This window comes from Aotus nancymaae, unplaced genomic scaffold (genome assembly GCF_030222135.1).
Source record: "Aotus nancymaae isolate 86718 unplaced genomic scaffold, 86718_ANA_hifiasm-v0.15.2.pri h1tg000049l, whole genome shotgun sequence".
NCBI lineage: Eukaryota > Metazoa > Chordata > Mammalia > Primates > Aotidae > Aotus > Aotus nancymaae.
Window position 1 is genome coordinate 27,401,250 of NW_026988463.1, and position 13,365 is coordinate 27,414,614.

The 13,365-nt window shown below is 50.0% G+C and overlaps 1 protein-coding gene and 1 non-coding gene across 2 annotated transcripts; both read right to left on the reverse strand.

Annotated features, from left to right (window-relative positions):
• Positions 1-484: 484 nt before the first annotated feature.
• Positions 485-616, reverse strand: LOC135269147 (small nucleolar RNA SNORA42/SNORA80 family). Its single transcript, XR_010337452.1, has one exon. It is a non-coding gene; the product is annotated as a small nucleolar RNA SNORA42/SNORA80 family (small nucleolar RNA).
• A 3,989-nt stretch (positions 617-4,605) lies between these two features.
• On the reverse strand, positions 4,606-10,955 carry DCTPP1 (dCTP pyrophosphatase 1). Its single transcript, XM_012464492.2, has 3 exons — positions 10,803-10,955; positions 9,981-10,091; positions 4,606-5,519 (listed from the first exon to the last, which is right to left on the reverse strand). The coding sequence occupies exons 1-3, from the start codon at positions 10,901-10,903 to the stop codon at positions 5,219-5,221; spliced, it is 513 nt and encodes a 170-aa protein (XP_012319915.1). The 5' UTR covers positions 10,904-10,955; the 3' UTR covers positions 4,606-5,218.
• Positions 10,956-13,365: the final 2,410 nt, after the last annotated feature.

Consider the following 13,365-nt stretch of genomic DNA (forward strand, 5'->3'; position numbering starts at 1 on the left):
TAGGGGGGCTCAGGCATGAGTATCACTTAAATTCGGGAGGCAGAGGTTACAGTGAACTGAGATAGTGCCACTGCACCCCAGCCTGGGCAACCACAAGGAGACTGAGACTGCCAAAACAAAAAACAAACAAACAAAAAAAAACAAACACCCAAACCAAAAAAAAATCTCAAATCGAATGGACCTAGCAGCTCATGGCTGTAATCCCCAGCACTTTGGGAGGCGAAGGCAGGAGGATCTCTTGAAATCAGGAGTTCAAGATGAGCCTGGGGAACAAAGCGAGACCCCCATCTATTAAAAAAAAAAAGAAAAAGAAAAAAGCTGGGCATGGTGACGCACACCTGTAGTCACAGCTAATGACAAGGCTGCAGTGAGCTATCATTGTGGCACTGGACTCCAGCCTGGGTGACAGAGCAAGGGTGTCTAAAAAATAAAAGTTTCAAATCCCATAGATGAATCTTTTCAACATTTATTTTTTCTTGTTTTCTACTGTGCAGCCCACTTCAGTGCCAGCAGGCTACAGGCAGAGGCCAGGCAATGGTTCGGGGCTAGTTTGATCTGGCATGGGGTACTATGAGAGGCCCAGGGGGATGGACCCATCATAAACCCAAACCCATGCATTGTTTTAAATTTATTTATTTTGGACCAGACACAGTGGCTCACGCCTGTAATCCCAGCACTCTGGGAGGCGGATCATCTGAGGTCAGGAGTTCGAGACCAGCCTGGCCAACATGGTGAAACCCCATCCCTACTAAAAATACAAAAATTAGCCGGGTGTGGTGCCGGCGCCTGTAATCCTAGCTACTTGAGAGGCTGAGGCAGAATTGTTTGAACCTAGGAGGCAGAGGTTGCAGTGAGCTGAGATCACACCATTGTACTCCAGCCTGGGTGACAAGAATGAGACAGAGTCTCACTCTTTAAGACTTTAAGACTCTGTCTTAAAAATAATAAATTTATTTATTTTGTAGAGACAGGGTCTCACTATGGTGCCCAGGCTGGACTCCTACCCTCAAGCAATCCTTTCACCTCCCTCTAGATTTACCTAGCCGGGCATGGTGGCTTGTGCTGGGATTAGGTATGAGCCACCATGCCTGGCTAGGTAAATCTTTTCTGTCCATTTTTGCCACAACCAATGAATGGGAGGGCCAAGAGACAAGTAAACAGGGGCCTGCAGTCCAGTGTCAACTGGTGCTATGATGGGGGAAGACAGGCTCTTCTCAGAAGGGATGTTTAGGTTGGGTCTTGAAGGTAAGAAAGTTGGGGTTGGGGAAGTGTGGAGGCTCTTCTCAGAGGTGATGTTTTAAGTTCGGGCTTGAAGGTAGAGTTCTGGTTGCGGAAATATGGAGAAAGCCCCTAAAGCTGCATTCCAGGGTCCTTAGAGCTTACAAATGTTCCCTGGGATAGAATGGGGGTCGGGGACAAAAAGCAAGAGGGTTTTGGAAGTGAGGTTAAAGGACCCAAGGTAGCAAAGCCTTGAGTGCTTAGAGGGAAAGATGGATCTGACAGCCTTACGGAGCTGGAACTCACAGCAGTGGACCTGGGATTGAGGGAAAGGAGATGGGACTGACTTCATTTCCTAGCTTGGGTGACTGCAGGACAGTGTCACTAAGATGGGGGTGCAGGGTGAAGAGCAAGACAGGAGGTGAAGTGCAGGCAATTGTTACACCCATCTGAACATGCTGAATGTTAGGTCAGCATGAGAAAGGTGATTGGCAATAACAGAGATATCAGGTCTGGAGTCCATGACACCATGTCAAGAAGAAAGCACACAAGAAGAGTCTTGAAAGTGGCCAGTGCCGGGTGTGGTGGCTCATACCTGTAATCCCAGCACTTTGGGAGACCCAGGTGAGTGGATCACCTGAGGTCAGGAGCTCCAGACCAGCCTGGTCCACATGGCGAAACCCCTACTCTCTACTAAAAATACAAAAAAATTAGCCGGGTGTGCTGGTACACGCCTGTAATCCCAGCTACTCAGGAGGCTGAGGCAGGAGAATTGCTTGAACCAAGAGACGGAGGTTGCAGTGAGCAGAGATCGCCCCATTGCACTCCAGCCTCGGCGATAGTGAGACTCCGTCTCAAAAAAACAAACAAAAAAAAGGCCAGGCGTGGTAGCTCACATGGTAATCTTGGCACTTTGGAAGGCTGAGGCAGGAAGATCGCTTGAGGCCAGAAGTTCAAGACCAACTTGGGCAACATGGTGAGACCCCCATCTCCACTAAAAATAAGGAAAAATAGCCAGAGGTAGGAAGAAAACCAGGTAAGCATCTTATCTGGGAAATCTAGAGGAAGGTGTTTCAGGGAGAGGGGAGGGTCAGCTGCTGCTCTGGTGCCTGCTGCATTTGTAATGAGGGTGGGGATAAGTGGTGAGAGTCATTTTAGTGGAGGGGAATTGTGAAAGCCAGCCAGGAGGCAAGGTTGTAAATGGGACAGTGGGGAAGCAGAGTCGGGGAGTACAGACAACCCTTTGAAGAGGCTGCTGGAGGTCTGATGGTTTTGCTTTTGTCAACAGGGAAGGAACTCACATGTCCTTTCTGCATGGGTAGGAAAGGCTAATGAAGAGAAGCTGATCATACAGAAGGGAAAGCAGACACCCAATCAAGGAGAGGAAGGAAACCAGGGCTTCAGAAGGATGCGGATCCCATTATCATTGGAGAGCCAGAGGAAAGGCGGGTTTGGGCACATAATCTGATGCGCTGTTTTACCTGGGAAATAAGAATGGGAGTCACTAGCTAAGAAACGTAAGAGAGCAAGGCCAGGAAAGGAGAATGCCTCAGTTTACTAACGTGGAGACTGGCTCAGAGAGGCAGCAAGTCAGCAACCATTGTAGATTCGGAGAATACAGATGTCCCTTGGTGTACACAGGGGACTGTTTCCAGGACACACCCCACCCCCACCATATACCCAAATCCACACATACTAAACCCCCAGTCAGCCCTGCAGAACTCACATATAGGAAAAGCTGGTCCTCCACATACATGGGTTTTGCATCCCACAAATACTGTATTATAGATCCATGTTTGGTTGAAAAAAATTCAACCAACCAAATGTGGACTCACGCAGCTCAAACCCGTGTTGCTCAAGGCTCAACTATAGTTTAAAAGTCCTTTCCCCAGCATTAGCCTACCCTGTGATGGAGGCAGCCAGAGGTATCTCAAGAAAAAGTGATGTGCCCAAAGTCACACAACAGGCAAATCTGACACATTCATACTATCTTTTTTTTTTTTTTTTGAGGCAGCGTCTCACTCTGTTGCCCAGGCTGGAGTGCAGTGGAGCAATCTCAGCTCACTGCAACCTCTGCCTCCCAGGTTCAAACAATTCTCTCTGCCTCAGCCTCCCAAGTAGCTGGGATTACAGGTCCCTGCTACCACGCCCAGCTATTTTATGTATTTTTTAGTAGAGATGAGGTTTCACCATGTTGGCCAGGCTGGTCTTGAACTCCTGACCTCAGGTGATCCGCCCGCCTCGGCCTCCCAAAGTACTGCGATTACAGATGTGAGACACCATGTCCTGAAACACTATCATTTTTTTTTTTTGAGACAGGGTCTCGTGATATTGCTCAGGCTGGAGTGCAGGGCATTATCTCAATTCACTGTAACCTCCACTTCCTGGGTTCAAGTGATCTTCCTTCCTCAGCATCCCTAGTAGCTGCGATTATAGGCCTGTGCCACCATGCCCGGCTAATTTTTGTATTTTTAGTAGAGATGGGGTTTTAACCATGTTGGCTGGGTTGGTCTTGAACTTCTGCCATCAGGTGATCTACCACGCCCAGCCCTCAACACTATCTTTAGGTGGAGAGGAAAAACAATAAATTGGCCTTGGTGCGGCAGGGTGGGTAGCCTTTACTTTTACCAAGGAGGAAGCCCTATTTTGCCCCAAATCAGAGACCTGACCCCGATTTCCTGCTCTAGGCCCCTGATAGTTGAGAATAAAAGGCAAACAAGGCCGGGTGTGGTGGCTCATGCCTGTAACACAGGCACTTTAGGAGGCCAAGGCAGGCGGATCACAAGGTCAGGAGTTCAAGACCAGCCTGGCCAACAGAGTGAAACACTCTCTATTAAAATTACAAAAATTAGTTGGGTATGGTGGCACATACCTGTAGTCCCAGCTACTCGGGAGGCTGAGGCAGGAAAATCACTGGAACTTGGGAGGTGGAGGTTGCAGTGAGCTGAGATCATGCCACTGCACTCCAGCCTGGGTGAAAGTGAGACTCAGTCTCAAAAATATATATAAAATAAAAAGGTAAACCAGCCAGGCTCAGTGGCTCACGCCTGTAATCCTAGCACTTTGGGAGGCCGAGGTGGCGGATCACCTGAGGTCAGGAGTTCAAGACCATCCTGGCCAACATGGTGAAACCCCATCTCTAATAAAAATACAAAAATTAGTCGAGTGTGATGGCAGGCGCCTGTAATCCCAGCTACTCAGGAGCCTGAGGCATGAGAATCACTTGAACCTGGGAGGCAGAGGTTGCAGTGAGCCAAGACTGTGCCGCTGCACTCCAGCCTGGCCTACAAGAGTGGGACTCTGTCTCAAAAGTAAATAAATAAATAATAACAATAAATAAAATAAAGAATAAAAAAAGGCAAATAGGTAATAACAATGACCACAAACTTACCAACTATAGTTTACTAAGTGCCAGGCCTGCCCTGAGCACTCACATAACTCACTGAAACCTCACAACCCTATTGGGCAGGCACTATTCTTTTTATTTTACAGACGAGGAAGCTGAAGTGCAGAAAGATTAAGTAATTTGAGTAATGTCATCCAGCTTGCAAGTGTCAAAGATGGCATTTGAACCCAGACAGCCGGGCTCCAGCATCTGGACTCTTATAGTCTCCAATCTCTAAAAGGAGAGGAAGGAACTTATATGACATCCTATTGGGAATTTTCTAGAAACCAGATCTCTCTGCCCTACAGGCAGAAGGTACAATAGGGAAACGAGAATGGGGCTCAGAGGCACCCCTGGTCCCCTCACCATCACGTGCTGAGACAGAGAGCCTCCCTGGCCATCCAGGAAGAATCTAGAAGTTATTACTCAAAACCACTTTACTGGGAGAGCAAACATCAGGAAGCAACCTTCTAGAGGCTGCTGAGCTTCAGACCTCAGGAAGTGGAGGCCTCAGGCCCATGATCTATTCGGAAAAGACTAGAAAAAGGCTCCAGGGCCAAGCCACCCTCTGTTCTTCAGACACTACCCTGAGTTGCAAGTCCTATGGCCATCTTTCTAGGTTGAGGCCTGGCCCGTGGAGTCACAGGGAAGGTCCGCGGGCCCCACAGCCTGGTCTTCAGAGATGGTCCCATGGGGCAATTCTGTATACTTGCGGGAAGAGCTGCGGGCCAGATGGGCTGGGTAGCGTCGCCGGTTGATGTCCATTTTGGAGAGCACTGCTTGGGGCAGATCCACACGGCAGCGGGCTGCTAATGCCACCAGGTAGATGAGGACATCACTAAGCTCCTCTTGAAGGGCAGCCCGTTCCCTGGAGGACCAGCCTTGGGGGCCAGGCTCCCCATCGGTTTTCCACTGACTAGGGGCAGAACACAAACAGACACACACTCAGATGTGACCTGGGGCTATGGGCTTTGCCAGTCCTTGCAGTAATAACGCCCACCTCCAAGGACGACCCAACCCATCTGGGCCCTGGGAAGAGTCAGGTGGGGAAGAGACCCCAACAGATGATACCAAGATGTCTGTGTCTCTTCGTGGGCCAAGGAATGGCCAAAAGAACATTTCATTTGTTAAGACAAAGCTTTGAGACAATTCTAATTCTCCCCAGCCCTAGCCATCACCACCCCAGATCAAACCTCAGACCAGGACCACTGCAGAAGCCTCCCCACTCATCTACCTGCTAACTCATCTTCTACTCCCAGCCAAACCATCTTTTTTTTTTTTTGAGATGGAGTCTTGCCCTGTCGCCCAGGCTGGAGTGGAGTGCAATGGTATAATCTCACCTCACTGCAACCTCCACTTCCTGGGTTCAAGCAATTCTTCTGCCTCAATTCTCCCTTCCACAGTAGCTGGGATTACAGGCATGTGGCACCACACCCAGCTAATTTTTGTATTTTTAGTAGAGACGGGGTTTTGCCATGTTGGCCAAGCTGGTCTTGAACTCCTAACCTCAGGTCATCTGCTGGCCTCAGCCTCCCAAAGTACTGGGATTACAGGTGTGAGCCAAGGCACCCAGCCCAGACCATCTTTTTTTTTTTTTTTTTTGACTTTTATTCTTTTACTCTAGAGTGTTCGGCAGGACCAGACCATCTTTTAAAAAGCACAAATTAGGCCAGGCATGGTAGCTCATCACACCTGTAATCCCAGCTCTTTGGGAGGCTGAGGTGGGTGGATCACAAGGTCAGGTGTTCAAGACCAGCCCGGCCAAGATGGTGAAAGCCCATCTCTACTAAAAATATAAAAAACTTAGCTGAGTGTGGTGGCGGATGCCTGTAATCCCAGCTACTCGGAAGGCTGAGGCAGAGAACTGCTTGAACCTGGAAGGCGGAGGTTGCAGTGAGCTGAGATTGCGCCACTGCACTCCAGCCTGGGTGACAGAGACTCCATCTCAAAAAAAAAAAAAAGAAGCACAAATTATATTTTGCTCCTTCCCTGCTAAAATCCAAACTGTGCTTGGAATACGATCTAAACTCCTGACCAAGCCCTCCTATCCTTCATGGGCTGCCCCTGCCTTTTCCAAGGCCATTGCCCACCACTGTCTCTCTTACTCCCCACCCAAGGCCACTCTAGCTTGTTCCGCCTTGCATACAAGCCAGACCGTCACGGGGCCTTTGCACTCACAGCTCCCTCTGCCTTGAACGCTTCCCCTCCCTCATCAGTCCCAGGCTAGGTCCTTCCTGTTATTCAGGTCTCAGCCTAGATGTCACCACCTGGCTCATCACCTTGTGGTTTTGGGGTTTTATTTTGAGATGGAGTCTCACTGTCACCCAGGCTGGAGTGCAATGGCGCAATCTCAGCTCACTGGAACCTCTGCCTCCTGGTTCAAGTGATTCCCGACTCAGCCTCCTGAGTAGCTGGGATTACAGGCACCTGTGACCACACCGAGTTAATTTTTGTATTTTTAGTAGAGATGGGTTTTCACCCTGTTGGCCAGGCTGGTCTTTTGTTTGTTTGAGATGGAGTCTTGCTCTGTTGCCCTGACTGGAGTACAGTGGCACAATCTCGGTTTACAGCAACCTCTGCCTCCCAAGTTCAAGCGATTCTCCTGCCTCAGCCTCCCGAGTAGCTGGGACTACAGGCGCTGCCACCATGCCCAGCAAATTTTTGTATTTTTTAGTAGAGATGGGGTTTTACCATGTTGGCCATGCTGGTCTCGAACTCCTGACCTCAGGTGATATGCCCCCCCACCCTAGCCTCCCAAAGTGCTGGGATTATAGGGGTGAGCCACTGTGCCTGGCCCTTTTTTGCCTTTTTTTTTTTTTTTTTTTTTTTGAGACGGAGTTTCGCTCTTGATACCCAGGCTGGAGCGCAATGGCGCGATCTCGGCTCACCGCAATCTCCGCCTCCTGGGTTCAGGCAATTCTCCTGCCTCAGCCTCCTGAGTAGCTGGGATTACAGGCATGCGCCACCGTGCCCAGCTAATTTTTTGTATTAGTAGAGACGGGGTTTCACCATGTTGACCAGGATGGTCTCGATCTCTTGACCTCGTGATCCACCCGCCTCGGCCTCCCAAAGTGCTGGGATTACAGGCTTGAGCCACCGCGCCCGGCCTTTTTTTGCTTTTTTAAGAGTCTCACTCGGTTGACTAGGCTGGAGTGTAGTGGCACAATCTTGGCTCACTGCAATCTCCACCTCCTAGGTCAAGCAATTATTGTGCCTCAGCCTCCTGAGTAGCTGGAATTACAGGCACCTACCACCATGCCTGGCTAATTTTTGTATTTTTAGCAGAAACGGGGTTTCACCATGTCGGCCAGGCTGGGTCATCACCTTGTGTTCTTTCCTCATAGAATTTATCATACTTCCAGATCTTCTAAAATGAAATTACTGATTTATTGTCAATCTCCTTCCACTGTGAAGGCAGAAAGCTAGCACATAGCTGATGTTCATAAATCTGTCATGAGGCCATATGCAGTGGTTCAACCTGTAACCCCAGTGCTGTGGGAGGCTGAGGCAGGTAGAATCACTTGAGACCAAGAGTTTGAGACCAGCCTGGGCAACAACAGCAAGACTCCATCTCTACAAAAAATAAAAATAAACGAGCCAGGCTTGGTGGTGGTACACGTCTGTAGTCCCAGCTACTCGGGAGGCTGAGGTGGGAGGATTGCTTGAGCTCCTGAGGCTGCAGTGAGCCATGATCACGCCACTGCATTCCAGACTTGGCAACAGAGTAAGACCCTTACTCTTAAAAACAAACAAAAAAAATCTGTCCTGGCGCAGTGGCTCACACCTGTAATCCCAGCACTTTGGGAGGCCGAGGCAGGTGGATCACCTGAAGTCAGGAGATGGAGACTAGCCTGGCCAACATGGTGAAACCCTGTCTCTACTAAAAATACAAAAAATTAGGCGGGCGTGGTACCACTCGCCTGTAGTCCCAGCTGCTCAGGAGGCTGAGGCAGGGGAATTACTTGAACCCGGGAGTCGAAGGTTGCCGTGAGCCATGATGGCTCCACTGCACTCCAGCCTAGCGACAGAGCAAGACTTCCTCTTTAAAAAAAAAAGGCCGGGCACGATGGCTCACGGCACTTGTAATCTCAGCACTTTGGGAGGTGGGCGGATCAACCGAGGTCAGGAGTTCAAGATTAGCCTGGCCAAACATGGTGAAATCACATCTCTACTAAAAGTACAAAAATTAGCCAGGTGCGTTGGTGGGCGTCTGTAATCCCAGCTACCCAGGAGGCTGAGGCAGGAGAATCGCTTCAACCTGGGAGGCAGAGGTTGCAGTGGGCCGAGATCGTGCCACTGTACTCCAGTTGGGCAACATCTGTAATAAATAAATAACTTGCCCTCACACATATCTCTGTGTCCATTTTCCTTTATCCCCAGTGACTGTCCTGATCTAGGCCTCATCGCCTCTTGCCTGGTCTACACCAGTCAGCTCTCTGGTGTCCCCTGCCCATTCTCTCAGTGATCCATCCAATCTACCCTATAGATACCTGGTCCAGTATCTACAGCATATCCAAACTCTCCATCACGCTCTAGCCCTAATCCTATCTTTGTGGGTTCATCTCCCAGCCCTCTCCTCCACAGCCCCATCGCTCATCCAACACATGTCTACTGAGTGCCTACGATACGCTGGGCACTTGGTACACATCAGAGAAAACAGATCCCAAATCCCTGATTTTTCCCGAGATGCTTACACTGAAGGAGTGTCAGATTCTCCCTGAATTGAACTTGCCCTTTCTTGCCTCACTGTCTCTGCAAATGTATTTCCCATGTCTGGAATACCACAGGAAGGTCCTCTACAGAATACCTTCCTTTCAGCCCCAGAGGCAAAGGAAAAGGGTTGTTGGGCCCGGCTGTAATCCAACACTTTGGGAGGCCAAGGCAGGTGGATCACCTGAGGTCAGGAACTCTAGACCAGCCTGACCAATATGGTGAAACCCCGTCTCCACTAAAAAGGGATACAACAATTAGCCAGGTGTGGTGGTGGGTGCCTACACTCCCAGCTACTTGGGAGGCTGAGGCAGGAAAATTGCTTGAACCCGGGAGGCGGATGTTGCAGTGAGCCGAGATTGCACCACTGCACTCCAGTCTGGGCGACAGAGAGAGTCTCCAAAAAGGAAAAGGAAAAGGGTTGTTGCCACTACTTGTTCCTAGATAGATACTTGTTCCTGCCCGCTACTCTCACACCTTTCTCTTCCAGGAGGCTGGGCGCCCCTAGAGGGCAGGACCCGTGAGTTCTCTCTGCATGCTCGGCACCAGCAAAGAGCCTTGCAATGAGGAAGGGAAATTGAACCCATGAATGTCTGAAGACCAAATAAATGTTCCCCTCCTCTCTCCCACAACATAGACACTTCCAGGAAGCTTTCCATCAACTCACAAGAGTTCTGCCAGCTCCCCCACTTCCCCGACCAAGGCCAGGAGGAGGTTCCGAGGCTGATGGAACTGTTCCCAGTCTCGTTCAGCAGCAAACTCAGCATGGAGGCGGCGGCTGAAATAGGAAAAAGGGATGTAAACCCAAGTCTCAGGGTTAGAGGGTGATGCAGGGGCCAGAGGCAGGTACCCCAGTGGTATGTAATGGGGGCCTGGGACTAGGAGATTCTGAAATTAATTGATTGGATGGCCTTAGGCAGGTCGTGTCCACTTTCCGGAACTTGGTTCCCTCATCTATAAAATGGGCGTGCCCCTGAGCCGCCCTTAACATCTCGCCAAATCTAACAAAACCCTCTTCATTTTTCCATCTCCTGCTGCTACTTCTGCAGTTTCCTCCACCTGGAAATGCCGCACATCAAAATCCAATTTCTCTTATAGAATGTAGTTCCACAGGCACTTCCTCTAAGAAGCCTTCCTTGATTTCCTCCAGCAAGAAATAACGTCTCCCACCTCTCAGCACTTCGTTTGACCCTCTCGTACCCCCGGCGCCTGGAGACCAGAGGCGGTATCGGGTGCCAGTATCTTCCCAGGGCTAGGCTGAAGGGCGTTCCTAGTACCACTCGGGGGCATCACCCAATTTCCCTTGCCTCAGGTGTGCACCGCTGCGCCCATTTTGCAGATGAGGTAAGAAGGATCGCTTGGGGACAGTCCGCAGAGCCAGGACCCGAGCCCCGCTGCCAGCCCGCTTCCGACCACGTGGAGGAACCCTCCCCAAAACGCGGGAGAAAGGGACGACCTCCCCACCCCGAGCTGGGCCAGGCTTGCTTACATGTCTTCGAGCGTGGGCTCCGGGCTGAAGCTGAACCGACCCGCAGCAGGAGTGCCCTCTCCCCGCGTGTCCCCAGGAGTCTCCCCACCGGCCGCAGACATGCCGCCCACCCGCCGCAGCAGCTACTGCACCGAAAACCCACGCACCACGCTCGAAGCCCCGCCTCCAGAGCTCCGGCCAATCACGGCCGTTCTCTATTGCCTTAAGGGGCGGAGCCTGAGAAAAGAGACCAATGACTTCTCTGGAGTTTGCTACAGCCCGCCCCTTCCCTCACTGGGCCAGTCTGAGGGAGCTTCAAGCGCGCCTTCTGGTCTCAAGCCCTGGAATATTTCCGCTAGACCCTGCTTTAAGGTCTTAAAGGTATAGGTACCAATTCGACCTGGGGAAGAGACGACGGCAAAGGGCGGGGGGAGCGCAGGCGCGTCACTTCCTTTATGGGCGCCAGAGGGCGCCAAAGCGAATATGGCGGCGGAAGAGGGTCCGCCAGGTGGAAAACCCTATATAAATGAAGGGCCCTTTGCATAGATATTAAATCTCTCAGGGCTTAAGGACGTTGAGAACCCTCTAGGCTGACCCCCACGCTATTTGGATGAGATTGAAGAGAAAGAGTGGAGTAAGATCGACCGGATTAGGACTCGAGTCTTGGGTCGCACTTCAGCTCCCCGCCACCGCTGTGTCCTGTGGTTGAAACGATGGAGGTCGCTCCATCCCTGTCCCAAGGAAGGCAGTAGGCCCCAGCGCAGCATATATTGCCCTAAACACGTGGCCCGTTTATAGTCTGGCCTGTGCCGGCCTCTCCAGCCTCATGGGTCCCCAGCACGACTCCTCAACCCCACACACCGGAGAACTCCAGGCAGGCTCACTCACACCAGAGAATACGCTAGGTGGCGAGACAGAGTTGCTGCTTTCAAATCAGAACCACTGAGTTATTGGCCATGGGAGGAGCAGAGATCTTTATGAAATTCTAGAATAGGTGTAGTCTTACAAAGAATGATTTATGATTGTCCCCTTATTAGGGCTACTATCTCTGATTTCCCGATGTTTAAAGAGGCATCCAGCTTGGTGGAAGTAAAAGAGTAAGAAAGTGCAGGAAAAGGCAGAGTCAGGTTTTGGAAATTAAAATCCCAAGGCTGTGACAACTGCAGTTCTAGGTATAAGCCCTAGATAAACTAATGAATATATGCAGAGAGACATATACAAGAAGTTCATTACAGTTGCAGAGAGACATATACAAGAAGTTCATTACAGTTTTGTTTGTAAGAGTGAAAAACAATTGAAAATAAAATGACTATCAATGGAAGAATGGGTACATGGTGGTATATTTATACAAATGATATTATCCAACAGTTAAAATTGAATACCTGCAACAGAAACAAGTTTAAACTGGTTTTAGCAAGAAAAAGAAATCTATTATTTTATTTTTTTTAATAGATAGGGTTTCACCATGTTGCCCAGGCTGGTCTTGAACTCCTGGAGGATTGCTAGAACAGAGGATTATTAGAGCAATCCTCCCACCTCGGCCTCCCGAAGTGCTGGGATTACAGGCATGAGCCACCTCTACCAGCCAAAAGGAATTTATGTTGTAACCGAGCGAGTGCGAAATCACCACTGAGACAAAGACTGGGCCAAATTACAAGGTCTTTATTGCCGGCGGCCACGGAGGATTCGCATCTCTCTAACCCGTGGCCCTGAAAGGAGGGTGTCAAGACCTTTTATGCCTGTAAACCACCTCCTGGGCAGGGGTGAGGGTGAGGGGCTTTGGACATTCCGAGGGCCAGGGGACCTTGGACATTCCGATTGTTACGTAAGTGGTTCACAGAAGTCAAGATAAGCTTTAATTTACACATTGTCTGCGTAGGGTGGAAAATTACAGACCTTAGTCACTTATTACAAGTCTTAGTTTTTCTTAAAATGGCACAGAGTTTTTCTTAAAATGGCACAGGGGCCAAAATGGCGTTGGTTTGGACTGCTTGCCTGTCACATTAGGGTTACAGAGAGCAGTTTCAACGTAAAGCGGAGGTATGGTCGAGGTATGCAGTTTATGGGGCAATTTCCACGTCACATTTATTTTAAGGATACAAGAGTGTCTCCAGGATACAGCAGGACCTCAGGAATGAACTGGAACTAGAGTAGCTGTTTTAAGTATTTTATGTATTTAATCCTCACAGCAACTCATTTAATCCTCACAACGACCTATATGGTAGGTTGTTGGCTACTAGCCCCAACCCTGTACATGGATGCCCTTAGTTCCGGTGGTGACGAGGGATTGAGAAAAGGAAATAAAGACAGAGACACGGCCGGGTGAGGTGGCTCACGCTTGTAATCCCAGCACTTTGGGAGGCGGAGGCGGAGGCGGGCGAATCGCCTGAGGTCAGCAGTTCGAGACCAACTTGGCCCACATGGTGAAACCCTGTCTCTTAAAAAAAAAAAATTAAGCTGGGCGCGGTGGCTCACGCCTATAATCCCAGCACTTTGGGAGGCCGAGGCGGGTGGATCACGAGGTCAAGAGATCGAGACCATCCTGGTCAACAAGGTGAAACCCCGTCTTTACTAAAAAATACAA